At 29.9% G+C, this 18280-nt stretch overlaps 1 protein-coding gene across 1 annotated transcript in view; it reads right to left on the minus strand.

The window, feature by feature from the left end:
- LOC147072353 (uncharacterized) overlaps positions 1-18280 on the minus strand; it is a 255419-nt gene that overhangs the window by 164387 nt on the left and 72752 nt on the right. Inside the window, exon 5 of the mRNA XM_085946675.1 lies at positions 9080-9195. Within this exon, the coding sequence (XP_085802801.1) occupies positions 9080-9195 (116 nt within the window). The remainder of the gene's footprint in view (positions 1-9079; positions 9196-18280) is intronic.

Genomic DNA, 18280 nt, shown 5'->3' on the forward strand with positions numbered 1-18280 from the left:
TCAGAATTTGTTACATTTCCTTATACATTATCGAGGGCGCATATGCTCCGCTTGTAATGAGAATGATGTTATTTGTTTATTTAAAAATTTTTGATGATAATAAAAATCAATTTGTTTAATTTATTCAAGGATTGAGGGTCTAAAAGTTAAAGAAGTGCAAGTGAAAAATTATAGGTAAAAAATAATAAATAAAACCACACCATAATTGAAAAATTACTTACTAGAGTATATTCTAAGTATTTTGTAAGAATAGTTACAAGCCAATATCTTTCTAATATTGTATTAAACAACATTAAAGCGTCAATTACATTGCATAGCATTACATATATAATTACATAGTGTAATCATCGAACAAGCTAACATGTACGATGATTACACTGGGCGACTTTACAGGCAGATTATAAATTCGCCAACAAACAGCTCGTAAAGAAGCTCAATGTAATTGAAGCTTAACTAATTATTGTTACAGATAATAATTGGTGAACAAAACCCTAAACTAACGGTGAAGCACATTTAGTCAGATTTTGAGTACTGTCTAGGTTTTTTAATTTTTTTTTCTTTCGAATAAGTATTTTTCGAGGCATTATAATTTTTTTTATTCAATAAAGAATGTAACATTCTTAAATATTGTGTACTATTTGTTGAATAATTATCACGTGTAGACTAGTTAAGACTGAAATTTGGAGGGATCCGGACATCGGAAAGGAAAAGGTAAGTACCTTGATTCAAACCACAAAGGCAGAAAGCCAATATTATCTATCAGTTAGATTCGTTGTAATGCATGCGGTTAAATTGGTAAAGCACCTTGGCTGTAATCCGATCGATGCAGGTTCGAGTTTTTTTTTAATATTTTGTTCTAACATGTATGTTTCTGGGGTGTTTCTAAATTATGTATGAACCATACTCTCGTTTACCGAATATTTCAAATCGGTTACTCAATGTGGTTACCCAGATACGTGGATCATTTTCCTACGTTGGTTTAGTGCACAGATATGTCAGTACATTTTTTTTTCTGAAATTTAGAAACACCACTCAATTTAAGCACACTTTTAAAATTAGGTAAAAATTTTGGACGTCATAATTAGTTATTTGTATTATACAAATATATATATGAGTAGGTACTAATGTACATTTTACTATTGATTTTCAATCGATTCGAATCTTCCAAATTCGAATATGAAAAATTGTATAAAATGGACACATATACAATCAAAATATTGTAACAGTGCAGTTCAACATATTGATAAATTTATTCGCCGTTCTATTATTATGTGAAAAGCGATCGAGAGGTTTAATAAGACTGACAAACATTTCATCCACCATTTTTGTTGTAAAAATGCGAAACTACTGCGGGAAAAGAGAGACCTTGAGTAATAGTGCGCTCCATTTTGTGTAACAGGAAAGAAACAGGAAACTTACTTGGAAAAGGATTCATATTATTTCATTTATCATATAATATGCCACCATACTTCTTTTTTTAATGCCAAAATACGCAATAAAAATCAAAATACTCGTATATACCCATAGGTGCACTTATTTTTGTTATTGTATGTAAATTATGCATTCAATTTTATTGATGTTTATTTTTTCATAAATTATTCTTTATCATATTTTATTTGTTTTTTAGGTGAGATAATATTATATACAACTATCATACTTAATTTGAAATACATCAGAAAGAAAAAAAATGCGTTTCTATTATGTATATTTAATGAAGACCGTTACATTCTTAAATATCGTGTATTTTTTTTCTTATTCTTAGGCCACATCTGCCCCTTAGCTGGAGCATATGGACACTAAATGCAGCGCCTGGTATATTATTCATTAAGAGCGTACTTCAGTGACGCGGCAAATAATTTTCAACATTAGGTGCGTCGAAATTTCTCACTAGTCGCCAATCGGAGACCGACAGTCGAGGTGTCCGCACGTCGATTTGTTTTGTCATGGCGTTGGATGAAAATATTCTTAAATCATGTAAAGATGACTAAAAAACTTCACGTATGTACTTAAAAAAGAAAACATGTCAATGAATATACTATTATTATTAGTAATATAACAATAAACATAACATTAAATGGACGCATGTTGGATTTTTATGACAAATCATATTTCGTTTGGCACGCGTCATTTGCATAATCCGAGCATCGCCTAGCCACGATCTTTTTAGACCATGCCTCAACTGAAGTATAGCCTTAAATAAAAAAAGTTTAATTGAATAATATTATTTTAACTAGTCATGCGAAAAGTTTAATTAAATATTAATTGTGATCACTCAATTATATATTTTCATGACTCGTTCTGATTGATTAAGTTATTTGAATTTAGAACAAAATTTCTCCTTGCTTATTCACGTTAGGACATAAACCGAGTCACCGTGATCAAAAATTCCTCTTACTATTTTTTTTATCTAACGAGTCCTAGTTCTCCCTTTTACGTCCAGAGCTCCTGGTCCACGATTATGTTTGGTTGTCTTATTTCTGTCTTTTGAGCATTCTTAAACAACGCTGGCTGAATAAACGTAGATTTTTAGCCATGCTGTCATGAATTACTCATAACGTATTTGCATGACATATATTATATGACTAACAAGATATTGTGTGACTGTATTTGTATAGAGTCTAGCGGTTGTCCAGTTACCGATGAACACATCCGACTCATTTATATTTCACAAGTTTGACAACCATCAAATCAGATTGCGTAGTCCTCTCTATATTTGCATTATGCTCAACATGCGCCTTTACATGACATTGCGATACATAGTTTATGGATTTATCTTACGCCCAGTTTAAATGTTGTACAAGCATACGTGAACAATAAAAGCACACATTAGTGGAACATTTAAGCTTTATGCAGAATGGGAAGTCATATTTGATAATATAAATTCGGACGTTAAAATTCGATCTGTGCCAGTTTGCTTCTGCGAGAAATCTCGTCATTTCTCATACTGTATTTTAAATTAATATTGTATTATTTTCTTTTATTGTGTTAACTGTCAGTTCATGGTAGAAAAGGATTGTATTATTGATTTAATTTAATAAAACGCAAACTTTTAAGTACTTATTCCACTTTTGATAAATAAATCTGGACTGTTATAAAATATTATTCAGTTGGAAATGTCTCTTTGAGGCGGACAAAACCGGTCCAGATTTATTTATTAAAAGTGGAATAAGTACTAAAAAAATTCGTTTTATTAATCTAAATCAATAATAAATATTGCATTATTTAAATTTAAATTTAAATTGTACAGAACTTAAATGTTTTAATACTGCAAAGCTGTAGGTATACTAAATTAGTTTTTTGATGAAATAAATACATATTATTATTATCATGGTCGACAAAATGGTTACCAACATCTTTCGTGAAGAAAGGCATGAAAAAAGAAGAAGAGGAAAATATATGAAAATATAATATAAAAGCTGACAATAAACCCGTGCAATAAAAAGATTTTTACACCTTCTTTCATTGTGATTGTCTATTGCCACTTAGGAGAGAACATTTTCCAAATGATAAAAATGTGACAATTTTTATAACTGCCCGAAGTAAATTTTAGACTGTTTTTTTATATTATAAAAGAAAGTGCTTTCATGTAAATTTGCCAGCGTTTGCAGTCATATTTTGCGTAGGGTAAAGGGAGCTGCCACCTGCCAGCAGTCGATATACTTTGACGTATTAACATGTTGGGACCAGATCGCATTATATTTTACTTATTGACAAGGGGACACGATTTTTATTTCAACTCTATATATATATAGGTGATTCGATCGAGCTTTTAACCTTTGAATAAGTTTCTCACGATATTATCATCAAATGGAAAAATACTGTTTCAAAATAGCTTTTTATACAGTAAACGTATAACGAGTAAAACAAAAAATGAATGTCTAGAAAGGTATAAAACAATTCTCTTAATAAAAGTAAAATTATTTTTTCGAATTTCGTTTAGGTGTCAAACTTTCACAGGTTTTTAAAAGTCATGTCAACGAAATATGTATATGTTTTCTTGTTGACATACTGAAAACGAACGTCATTTTTTTCAATACCTGCTTACAATAATAACTAGGTACGTAAAAAACGTGACGTTGTTTATTTATTTTTCAGCTTCGATTGATTATTTTTAACAATTATATTGAGTGCAAAAAATAGATTTTACAAATTTTCCAATGAATTTATTTAATTGCTAGTAAAGCTCCTTAAATTCAAAAGTTGTATATTTTTTTGTAAAGAATGAATTTTGGCATGATCAATAGGCATATAGTAAGGATACGGCCAGAGCTCGAAACGAACCGCCGTTCCGATTCTTAGAATTCCCAAAATTATCGCTCCGTCTTGTGGAAAAATTAATTTGACCGTCTGAGGTAGATAAACAATATAACAAAGAATTTAACACACTAATTTTTATAAAAATAGATAACTATGTATTTATATAATATGTAAATATTTTCTCAAACTTATCAAGCGCTCCGGTTCGTATCGAAAGAAAAGATATCAAAGTATTGATAATTATTTGGCGGCCCTAAAATGGTCGTTTTATGTTTTCACACATTATTTTATTGTCAAAAATGAGTTTTGTACAACTCCCATATCCCATTTGTCACAAATTATAGCACCACAGACTTTTTCCTTCCCCATAGTAATTAGCGTCATATTTTGACATCATAAATAATAAAGTAACGGTTATAAGATCTAGAAAACGTTACCAAAAATACGACCAGTTAATTAAATTAACGTTTTACAATATACATACGTGAATTTTAATTGAATAGATAAACTTCAGGAGATAACTAATTGGAAGTGTTAGAGTGGGTGAAATTAATTTTAATAATTTCGACGAAATTTAAACAATTTGAATAATAGGGATTCAGAGAGTGATAAGGGCACCTAATAAACACCTTGTTCTTGTTTTATTAAATTGCAACATTTCGCAGAGGCGCGTGCCGTGCTCAGATAAACGAAACTGGTAATTACAAAGTCAACGATTAAACGTGCTTATTGGAATTGAGAGATAACGAAAAACGCCCCCGAATTCAATTCGCACCCTTCGCAGGCTACATTATCAATTTATTACGTCGGAAGGCTGGAGAAAATTATATACTTTATATCGGGCCACTGAAATAAGAACGAATAAACTGAAAGATGTTAAGTAGAAGATGACTTGAATTATGCTATCGATTTAGTTTCAGAAAATATAGTAAAATTTACCGATATTCATATAAAATTGTCGTAATAGACTTCTGGCTTATCATAGCGAGTTCTATTTTCTTCTTTCTTCGACGTCATGTGTTCCGGAACTATCATTACAAACTAATCAGGTATCTGTGGTTTGGAATCGTTGACTATAAATAAAGTTATATTAATATTATAGCCTGAAACAGTCACTTAACAACATAAATCATAGTTAAAGTTGAATCAACAAAAATAACTTTGTTTACAATCCTTTTATAATATTGTATATTTTAGTAATTAATTTAAGAATATTATTCACGAATCAAGATAATTAATGAAATATTAACATAAAATTGAATCTTTATCAATGTTAGGATGTATTTATAAGAATACAGGGTCACACTGTCCGATTCGTTTAAATTTTGGTTATATTAACTACAAATTAGGATGTAATTTTCAAAAGTGGTAAATTTCGAAACTTTTTTTATATATTGGAAATGCTAGATTACTCTTTTGTATGTAATTGACATTGCGTAATTTTCAGAACTCACCAAATTCAACATAAACTTATTTAAAAAAAAACCTAATAAATGTGGGATTATTTTTATAGTGGTCCATCACACAGATTAACTTTCAAACAGCGTCAAAACTACTTAATCCAATAATTATGTCATTGCAAAGACAATTAAATATCATATTGATAAATTACATATACCAAAAGAGTGATAAAAAAGAAGACATCTTTGTTATGTTACTAGTAAACACACACTGTTTAGGAAAGTGGAATGAAAGTAACGCATTTTCTCACTTTTTCAAAAAGTGAATTTGACAAAATTTGAAAAATAACCTCATGAAACATATTGCATATTTAAGAAAATCTAGCCTTTTATCATTACCATGTGAAAATTAGTAGACCAGGGTTATATATTTTTACTTCACTCTAATATGTTTAGCCTCCCTATATAGAGAAGAGTTTTTTTTAAACTGATTTGGTTACGCTTTTTGCAGTGGATTGTAATTTGAAGATACTTGCGGATTACGGATTTAGGGGTGGGGTTTAAACAGGATGCCAGACACTGAGCTTTTATGTTGAGAGAGCTGGTGCGCACTGGTAAACGGACGGTTTGGAATGTCACTCTGACACTCTGACTCTCATTTGTGTCTTGTAATAACTGATAATGACAAGCTTAGTATGGATGATAGGCGTGACCTTCGCACAAACCGTATCAAATTTAACGGAACGAAGGTCGAACAGATGCGTTTTGGATGAATCACTCTGTGGTTAATGACGTTTTAGCTTTATCAAGCCTAAGCATGTTTGCTGTCTTGAAGTAACTGAATGTAGCTAATAAGTAAGCTAATCACGGTTGACTGATGACCCGTGACTGCTGATCGCCTGGTCTTGCGACAATAATTGGGATTTTTAGTAGGTAGAAAAAAAAGAACGAGGGCCACCATAATTGGCCTAATCATAATTCAATTTGGCAAGTGAATAAATATACAGTGTTTGGATTAATAATACATTTTCGATGTAAATATATAATAATAAATTTATTATGAAATACATACTACCAAAGTAAAACCGAAGATAAGTAGAATAAATTATATTACGAATTCAGATAGAAAAATATCCAAATCAACAGTCTTTCAATGAGTTCGTCTGATAAAGATCCTCACAGAAATTTCGCCTACGGGAAACTCGTTTCAACCTATACTCGCCGGCTTAATTCAAACCGAATAAATAGCTTAGTTACGGCCCCCATTTGACGGAGGTAAGATTACCAGATCTCTTTTCAACGCACAAAAATATCCAATACCCTTGAGTATTTTCGGCGGGGATTCCGATCCACGTACATATACACCCACATAAAGCTGACTAGCAAATGCTCCGAAATGAGTGTCAATACTGGAATATACAAGTGACTAACATGACTATTCGCCGCCGGTAGAACTAGAATATGTTAAATTATCTACACTTATAATCCAGAATGTCTTTTCGTTCGGTTCGTTTCGTAAAGTTTGGTTTTTGCCAAATATGGATTAAGTACAGGGGCCTTATGTTAGAACTTGCGAGTTGTAGTCGCCCGGTCGACATGGCGTCATTTGACATCATTGTGACGTACTACCGGAGTGATAATAGCATTCGAGAAAATACCGCTCTAAAATAGTGGCGTTATCCATTGTCCCCATACACAAATAGGTATTTAAGCATAATAATATCTATGGTGAGCCGTGTGCGTTGGACGGCTTGTCTCGAGCGTGTATTGGCTGACGTCATAATTACGTCATGTCGTCGGGTGACTTCATATCACTAGTTAGAACATAGGGCTGCTGATGTTGTATTGTGCAAATTATTATATCTTTCAAATCCAATTCATATTTAGCGCCTATTCATAACAGTAACTAGACATTTATAAAACCATAAAGCCTAAAGATAACTTAAGATTCATCGGATCTCAGGCACAAATATATTTTTATTTGACATTTTTTTTATTCAAAGAAAAATTCACAAGATTTAAGAATGTAACTTTCTAAATTATTGAACCTACATAATATTGAATAGTAGCTTGAAAACCGCTTCTAAGAGTATTAAAAGCCATTAGTTAAAATTTATTGCAATTAAGTGTGATTCTTTTAGCATAGTGGTCTATGTGCATGGGCGCAATACCCGAGAGATGCAGGTTCGATTCCTGCGGGGTGTCTTACTTTTTTCAATATTTTTTAATACTCAGAAATGTTTTCAAAATTATGTATGCACAGATATATTTATTGACATCAGTGGTGTGCACCATTTTTAAGCCACTGACCACTTTTTCCACTGACCACATTTAAACTATCACTTCCTAGTAATATGTATTGTATAATATAATCAAAACACAATAATATTATAATAAAAAACATAATACCAATGCCCACGACATGAAGCAAACGATTATCGATACAGTTCAATGTGGATGATGCAATATAATGGACCAAAAAGTATATGTGGGTAGTCAAATGATAATTTATAATTAACTATTTCTTTTATTCAACGAATAATTCACAAGATTTAAGAATATATCATAGGTACTTGTTTTTTAGTATAGTAAAAAGTATAAATTTTTTTTCGCCTTACGAAGAGGTTTTGTTTAGGAGAAATGGATATTAGCTACTTGCTCAGGCTATTAGGTTCATGCTCTGGGTACAAACACGAAAAATAACATATTGTGAATTTGACAGTCCCATGATTCAAACCCGAGATACGCAATTTACCAAGCGGAGACATTACTACTCGGACATTGCGGGCCAATATAATTTAAAATGTTTACGACTTGTTCGAATCATTGCTATTTATACGGAGGTAAGTAGCTTTTTGAAACTGCATATGACGGTATGAGATTCCGCTTTGGTCATTTGACAAAGTAACAAAAAATAATTTGAAGGTATCCCTTTTTGATAACATACTATATACGAATTATAAAATATATGTAGTGAGTCTTAAACAATTTATGTTAATATTTTCAGTACATACATGATTGATTTTAATTTATACAAATAAATAATAATGAGAATGTAAGTAATATGGTATTTTTTTGTGAACATGAGTGAATATTGTATAATTATGAAGTTAAGTAATGATAACTGTAAATATTAATGTGATAAATTACTACTATTACATATTATATAGAAATGGGTAATGACTGAAAAAAGTTAAGAGTTAATTTATCGTAAATGTGTATAATAAGAGTTTATCAAAGGGAAATGAGTGATAACTGAGATAAACTGAACCGTGTAGTAATTTCACTTTTTAGCGCCAATGGAAAATTGCCTGAAATTGGTGTGATTATTTCAGCCGAGTAAACAAAAAGCAAAGGAAAGTGAGTGAACAAAAACTTGTTGAATAAGTTGGCTAAAGTTACTTGAGTGAAACGAGACATACCTGTTTGTAAGATTCTTGTTCCACCTTTGGGCTGAAAACCAACACCCTGGGAATTGCTTAAAGACGTGAAACTGTAATACGCTAGAAATTGCGATCTTGCAGTCGTCTCTGTGATGCTGAAAAAAAAAGAAAATATCGTATTATTTCTTGTTTTTTGGAATAAAAATTTACAATCATTATAAAAAACGTACAGTAAAATATTTTTTACCCTAAGCAGAGCATGTAAAAATCTACAGATTGGAGGTAATATTAATTGATTTAAGTGTTGTACTTTTCCATTTGATTTTTTTTGCACACCAGGTTTCATCTTTCGGCAAGTCCAGGCACTAACCACACTCACCAATAGCAAACTTACACCTTATATTGGTGATTGTATCATTGGTGAGTGTACTACATAGTGCATAAATTGAGAGGCAAACCTGAGTACCAATTAAAAAAGTAAAAAAAAATCAATTGCAATTTAATTTCAAATTATAACAAGTACCTTAGTCGATGGTGCTAATAAAAAAAAGATTGGTCGTTAGCCGATCAACCATCCTGTTGAGTTGTTGCTCTGAATCAAATACACATCCACTATGGGGTTGGGGTTACTTAATCTGTCCGTATGAATAGTGAAAAAAATGTGTATACTTAGAGCCTACTGGAAAGAACATCTTTTTTTTCTAAAATACTACGCCCTGAAACACACTGGAACGAACTTCGTTCATTATAGTGAAGAACTGGCAAACAAGAATATTGGAAAAGGTTAGGGGATGCCCTCATCCAGTAGTGGGTCAAACTCAGTTCATGACATATTATTAGAGACATAGCTAACCCATTGCAAGAATATATAAATCATTTGGATATAACCGAATATGATATCCTAAATCTCAGTCCAATAGTAGTTAATAATTTTTATAGTATTTTACTATCATCTATCAATATATAATAGAACTAACGATCTGAAACGATAATTAAATACTTGTCACTTGAACATATCATAATATTTATTATATTGTAATAGATATAATGATTTGTCGATATCAAACCTTTCAACAAGAAATTCAAAAATAATCTCTAAATTGAATAATCGTTCCTCGCGTACTGTGTTTATCCGAAAATGACGTAAAACTATTACATACTAAATTCACTTTATATTTAAAATTATCTAAATATATACATCTGCAAAATGTATTATAGTGTACACGTGCATACAATAAAACAATCACAAAAACAGTTATGTGATTAATAATTAAATCTGTATCCATATAAAATTAAACTTAGTGGTTGGACATCATACTCGTACCAAATTAAAATACCAAGCAACAACAATATTATTTATAAAAATATAGAATAGTTCTAAATTCAGAAAAAAATGCAAAGCTAACAAAAGCTCTCTAGGGATTTTTATTTCTATAAACTTATAACACTGGGGGACGGTTTGAATATCTTTTTTGCATAATTATCTAATAGTATTAGCTACAGCACTGTGGTGAATATCCAATATTATTTACCTCACTAAGAGAAAATGCGACATACACATTATTGATACAAATCAAATAGCTCACATACAGCATACATTTAAAAGGCGTTTTAACTGACAGGAGTATGATTTCATAATCATATGTTTGTTTTAATTATAAAGTCCAATGTTTGTTTTATCATTGACCTTTTTTCACGTCAGCTTTTCTATTCAAAAAGTTTACCTGTTTCCAAAATCACATAATTTTACTTCATTATTACTATTTACCTACATTGGCGTCACAATATTATAATGAATATCTGTCAGTTTGTTCAGTTACAACTATTAAACCACTGGTTCAATATTGATAAAACTTGTTAAGCTTATATTATTACAAAATTGGTGCTAATGTACTAAATTTTTACAAGGCTTACATGAAAAATTTTGTGAGGTAATTACGAAAAGACGTTTTACGTGGCACAGTCTCAAGGATTCTGTTGTCGTGGCCGGCCCCTCTCACCCTGCAGCGGTGCTACAAAAGCGATCTACGCCCTGTAGGTGGAGGCGCAAGAGTTGGTGATGGATCGAGGGAAGTGGGGGAACTTGTGCATGCCCTATGCCCCAATGCTGGGTCGTGACAGGGTGAAAGAAGAGAAGGAGGAGACATATCGAGGCTCAATATATTAAATTAAACGTCTCGAAAATAATATACTAGTACATATTATATGTGCGGCGCGGTTAAGAAGCGCGCGACTAGAATCTGAACAAATTCGTGATTCGTGTTGATGAAACGTGGGTAGAAAAGCGCGTGCCTGGATATCAAAAAAATAATAATAAGACTCAGTACATTTCTTATATATAAGTTGTAGGCGATCGCTAGTCTTTTGTAAAATATAACATAAGTAGTGACCACTTAGAACTTTGAAAAACATCATAAATACCAACTTTGATGTTATAACATAGAACTGTAGGATCTTTAAAGCATTCAAAGAAATTTCCCACTTATAAAAATACAAGTGGCACTTCTCACTAGCGGAAAATAAGTGCCCCCTTGCTAAGTCCTTCTTCGTTGTCCTGATTCATTCATTGAGAGAAGTTATGTTTACCTTATCAACGCTGGGGCGGCATCCTTTGTCGGAGGATTTAATCTAAGCTATTTATAAAATAGGACGGTGGGTGCTGTTTGCACAAAATATTGCCGACCTTTTTTCTCGCCTAGATAGCTCTGTGTTTCTTTGGCCGATAAACGTAATCAGGGTGCTTAAGTTGACTATTAGAAATACGGTATAAATTTAACACCGCAATTATACGGTCGAATAACGTGGATATACTTATTGCCTTTTTTATTTTATTGGAGATAAAAAGCGAACTGTGATATATTTAATGCAATAATGAAGCAATGTATGGGTACTCTACTACACAGATACCCAACTTAATTTTCATTAGAAAGAAGCCAATAATAGAATGGCGGGCACTTTTCCAATGAAACTTACATAACTTAGAGAGAGAATAACTAGATAATATATTTGACAAATGAATATTAAAAATACAAATTAGTAAACACCTTAGCCCGCTAGGCGGTAGCGCTGCTGGTTGCGTTTTAACAAATCGCCAAATATATGTAGCTATAAATATTGCTGAAGTAAATAATTAATTTGCTTGTTCAACGTGTTAATAGGTATATCCAGTTAATCATCTCAAAAATTCAACTGAAAAAAATATTATATAATAATGCATAAATGACTCCGTGGGAACAAAGTTGGAAATCCATACTTTTTTATTACAACAATATGCTTTTGTATACTTTATCTACAAAAACCTGTTAGCAAAAAATATATAACCTAAAAGTTAATATGTATATATAGGTAAAAGACTAGCTAAAATACTTACATTAGCGCTAAATTAAACTTATTTGTACCTATTAATTAGGTAGAGTAAGAAATACAAATAGAGATTCGATATTGTCCTGCTATTGCGGTATCCATACAATTAAATTAATAGAAATCGATGTATATATAGTAGAACCTTAATAATTGTCAGTAATAAATGAGATGAACGTACTCCACAGGGACAGTCGAAAAAAATACGTACTAAAAAATCAATTTTACTTCAAACTTTTTGATAACGATCACAATGATCACAGTCTAAATCAATAATATGGAAAATCATGGTTTGATTATTAGATAATTTAATGTAATAAAGCATTATAATGTTATATTAATGTATTAAAGTATGCATATAATAATGCATGTTAAAGCATTATAATAATATATAATATAATTTAATAATCAAGATGTATTTAACAGATTTTTTATTAAAAAAATAGACATACATTAGGAAAAAAATAATTACTTCAAATTTGAAAAGTTAGATATTTATTATTACAACGTATTTTATGAATTAGAAGGTGATACAATGATGTTTGAAATATTTATCGTTTTAAAGTGTAAAATTTCTATCTAAATTTGAAAAAATATTAATTTTTCTCGAATACAAAAATCAATAAATTTCTTAATATACATATAATATAACTATATCTAAGTATATTTTGGAGTACATGGCAAATTCAAGGTAAGCAAAACGATCTTGTGAATTTTCAATAAGAGGCCGAGGTTTTGGCCAACTGCCATTTTAATGTTCAGCTAAAAACCGCAATAACAATTCCGCAGTGCAAAATTTTGTCTATATTATGATTTAACGAAATTGCCTTAATATGAAAATACTGTCATATATTCAGCAATCGGTTTTTTTAGCACGTCATAAACATACTTTTTATAATGAAAATCCTATAATAAATATACATTATTAAACGTGTGTTTCTGTTCTGTTAAAATGCAATCTCTAAATTGCGTTGTAATCAAATTATTGTGTATTTTTTTAAGAATTATTATATCTACTCACATAAATTAAAAGGGGGGACATGCTCGTCGAAGGTCAAAATTGAGTTTTTATTGTATTTTCAAACCATGATCCTGGACACTCCTTAAACGTTATAGATAATCTAATTATATAATTTTGAAGCCATATTATCCTTTATAGTTATTTAAAACATTTGATGACTGCATAAAGTATTTTTGTTACATAAAATAGTATTCTTTTAAACCTCTCGCTCTAATGTTTTAGAATATAGTCATATTTCGGTACATAACTGTGCAGTGGTGTTAAGATTTTTTACATTTATTATTTTTTAAACGCATTTATAAAACCATTGTATAATTTATTACGAGATAATTTTTGTAAAATATTCACGATAAAAAATTATATTGATAATCTCTGTGATCCCAAATTTGACAAGAATTAGGCGTTTTATTATTCAAAAAATCGGCAACATCAACACATTTGAAGATGATTCTAAAGATACTTATTATATGTCTTTGACCATTCAAGTGTAATAAACATTTTATGGATAATGATTGCTTTATAATAATTATTGACCTAAGAATAAGGTAGTGTTTTTTTTAAATACGCCATTTCTTTTGTCATTCCCCAGTGGTTAAGCTACAACATACGGCCGTAGCCATAAATTGACAAACTAGAATTGAAGTAATACAATGCCTAATTTTTGTCAAATTTGGGATCAAAGAGATTATCAATATAATTTTATATCGTGAATATTTTACAAAAATTATCTCGTAATAAATTATACTAATGGTTTTATAAATGCGTTTAAATATTAATAAATGTAAAAAATCTTAACACCACTGCCCAGTTATGTACCGAAATATGACTATATTCTAAAACATTAGAGCGAGAGGTTTAAAAGAATACTATTTTATGTAACAAAAATACTTTATGCAGTCATCAAATGTTTAAAATAACTATAAAGGATAATAAGGCTTCAAAATTATATAAATAGATTATCTACAACGTTTAAGGAGTGTCCAGGATCATGGTTTGAAAATACAATAAAAACTCAATTTTGACCTACGACGAGCACGTGGGCCGTTAAAGTTTTCTAGATGTATCAGCACAATATATTTATGCAAGTCAATCGCATTGCAGTATTTTGTTATGCCATCAAAAGCTTTTCATTATTCATTCTGAAGCTTTTATTATTTGATACTAGTAAAGCAATAAATAATATTGACTACCTATTTCTTGTATAGTACACATCTTTGGGGTAATAATGAATACATTTCATTGAAATATAGGTCTTTTTGTTATAATATCAAAGTTCTGTATCTGTAGCTAGATTAGATGTAGATTTTGCACGTAATTTAAAAAAAAGACTATAATTTGAAATACATGAAAATATTTTAATACTGTTTGAAATTAAATTATTAGTGAAAAAGCATTAAAAATAAAAAAAATAGATTCACTTTTATTTTTAAAATGAAACTTCCTGCTAGCTTTGATACAATCGTTTTTTATTCATTCATGCATAACACAACGATATAGTGTTCAATTGTTTTTCACTATAAAAAAAGTGAATATCTAAAGTGATTTTTCTAGCGTAAATATTCACTGAAACAATTTTTTTTGAAATCAACAGACCAGAAAATATTTTTGAAAATAAAAGACCAAACGTTTTACGGAGAAAAAAATTTACTTGATTTATATTGTACATATATTTTGTTGTGATTGTTTGTGATATCTTAAATCAAAATAGTTATTATTATAAATACCAAGGAAGATACGCATTCTTTTACAGCAATAACATTAATAAATATTCTTGCGTATTATTAATAATAGTAGTTATAATATCTTTTAGGTGTATGAGAAAATAAAACCACTTAGTATAATCGACTTAATCTAGAGATTAGCTATCTTTAGGGCACAGTATAACATTTTTGAAAAGTGCTCAGGGCGCGTAAAAGATTTTGGTAGAGTCGATAAATTTGTGTTATTCAATATAATCAACATTTTTTATAAACAATTTATCATTATTCATTTAAGATCATGTGGGTAGTATTTAACCTTTAATCATGTTCTATTTATAAAACCTTATTTATTATACTTAAGTTTGATTGATGATGACATTGAAAACAAAAATAATATTAATGAAATAATTATTACGGATATTTTGTCAATAAAAGTTAAAACCTTGTGAGTATACAATCATTAAATTGACCTGATAGTATCACTAGTATAATGATTATACCCTTAGATTTTAAAATTATTTTATTTTGATAAATATTGTAGACTTTGAGAAGTATTAAAAATTTACTACAGTTTATAACACATGGTAAGGTAGAATGTAAAGAAGGCCTAAGTAGAAAATTCTCTTGGCTACTCAATTTCTATAAGTGGCTAAAACCTACAAAGCAATATTGATTTAATATTACTGACCAGAGATAAGGAGATGTACATACAAAAATTAAGACGCCAATAAAATAAGAAGGTTTTACACTATAATTTTATTGTTATGTATATTATATATTATATTTTGAACTACAAGCTGACTACAAGGAATCGATTGCTGAAGATTTTAGATGGATTAAATAATTAAGAAAGTTAGTTTTTTGAAAGAATAAAGTACAATATCTCCCATTAAAAAAAACCAGTTCTTGAATTTACATTAATGTGATGAGTTTAAAATATCTACGGAGTAGATGAAAAGTTGGTTAGAAGATTTCTGGAGAAAGCGTATATATATATATATATATATATATATATATGATAGTTAAAACACTATAATAGTTTTTTGACTACAACATAATAGTTCCCAAGTAATAGGATAAAAGAAAGTAAAACAATGAGATCGTACACGAAAATAAATTAATAAAAAATGTATAGGCTGGTCTTGAATGTTTGGAAAGCATCTCCCTCAGATGCTTATCCCATAGTTCTTTTACGGATGCTCCCTTGCAGTAAATCTTTGTTGTATAGCAATCTGGATAATGGCACAAAACAAGGGCCGGACTAGGGCGAACTAACAAAATCGCCATTCGTGGGGCATTAATATACCTTTACAAATCTGGCCCGAGAGAGGAAACGTATATCACATGTCAAATACAGGTCGTCTATTCAATCAAGATATGGTCGAAGTGGAAGTAATAAAATTACTAATACATAAAAAAAGTAATATCGTATCGATAAATTGTATCATCTACCTTATGATTTTCTTTCATCGATATCAAATATTTTTTTAATATGTTATTGTTACAATTATTGCATATAAAATAATTATAGTGTTTCTTAATCATTTTTTTTGTTAATTTGAAAATATTTGAACTAAATTTATTTCAATTCATTTATTTTTTAACATATTGTGGACATTACAAAACATGACATTTAGAAACGAAGAAATATTATTAAAACAGTAATAATGTGTTAATACAAAAAATATAAATTAGATAGGTACAAGGAAGTACAACGGATGAGTAAAACACACCCTATTTTAAGAATTTATAAAACAACCTCCACCTATACTCATCCTCATGTAAGTGGAATATATCAACACCGATATTGACAGATGTTTTAGGCGACGTATATACCTAAACTGGTATAAATATTTATTTTATTTACTCTAGATTCATTTTATTTAATAATTCATTGGGCAAGTGACTAACATCCGTTTATCGCAAAAAAATCTGTTTATAAATACAACCACAACTCTGGAGGCCAATATATATATATGGGGATAAATAACTCAAGCCGTGTCAGCATATTGATCGGCAATATTTAATATCCAACTAATTCCTTAATTTCCATTTCCCGTAGTGTCTAATTATTGCAAACTCAGTAAATAGCTGACTGCAATTATAATTTCCGTAATATCCGTTTTATTACATAGTCAGTCATATCTACTGAGCGCAAACTCGATATAAAATAGCTGACATAATTATAATAGCTATTTCCTAAATATTCTTTTCAATATATTATTTTGATTTTGAGTACGTCGATAAATAGCGGATCATAATTGATTGAAGATGTCATTCGATAAAAAGTTCCCTGTAAAATCACATCGCACTGCATTGTCATTATATTTACCGATTGTACCCCTGTATTTAACTATACAGTAAATAAACTCTCATTCCTCCATCATCACAAATAACCACGACCGTCTTTCATCTGAATCACCTATCCACAGCTAAAGTAGATTCCTACAGTGGTGACACCCGACTTTCAAAGCTACGCAACCTTCTGATCAGCAAATTCAACCAATTCAAGATGATACTGAGAGGATACGACACACCTGTCCTAGTCCTGCCGCAATCTTATTAACCGTAGATATATATAATGATATTATTTTACAAGTATAATAAAATCTATATTTTGAAAATGTACCCCGAATATGTGACAGAATACAATAATTTTATTATGTATAAAATTATTTTAAAGTCGTTTCAGCATTTCGCGTAACAGTAGCCGTTAATTATTGATATATAAATATCATATAATTTGGCACACGTTATCCAAACTCTCATACAGTAGCGTTGCAAAGTAATCATTAACATACTAATTAATGTTTTACAAAGAAACCTTTCCTATAGAATAATTTATATAATATATATATCTGAATACTTCGGTTAAATAATGGTATGCAAACTTTAGGAAATTAAGATCAAGTAAATGTTGTTCTTGAGATAGAATATGTACATATATATATATATATATCAGGAGATGTATTAAACCTTAGAAATGGGATCTAAACGATGGTACTAAAGTTTCAAAATTACTAACATAATATCAGTATAATTAATATTAATAATAAACCACTTATTACAACAATTATTGTATTATAATATAACATTTGCCTTAATTTATCTAAAAAAACATGTACAGAAGTATGTATGAAAAAATATTAAACTGTCTAT

The sequence above is a fragment of the Rhyacophila brunnea genome, unplaced genomic scaffold (genome assembly GCF_057557595.1).
Source record: "Rhyacophila brunnea isolate RB1 unplaced genomic scaffold, BYU_Rbru_1.0 scaffold_2, whole genome shotgun sequence".
Lineage (NCBI taxonomy): Eukaryota > Metazoa > Arthropoda > Insecta > Trichoptera > Rhyacophilidae > Rhyacophila > Rhyacophila brunnea.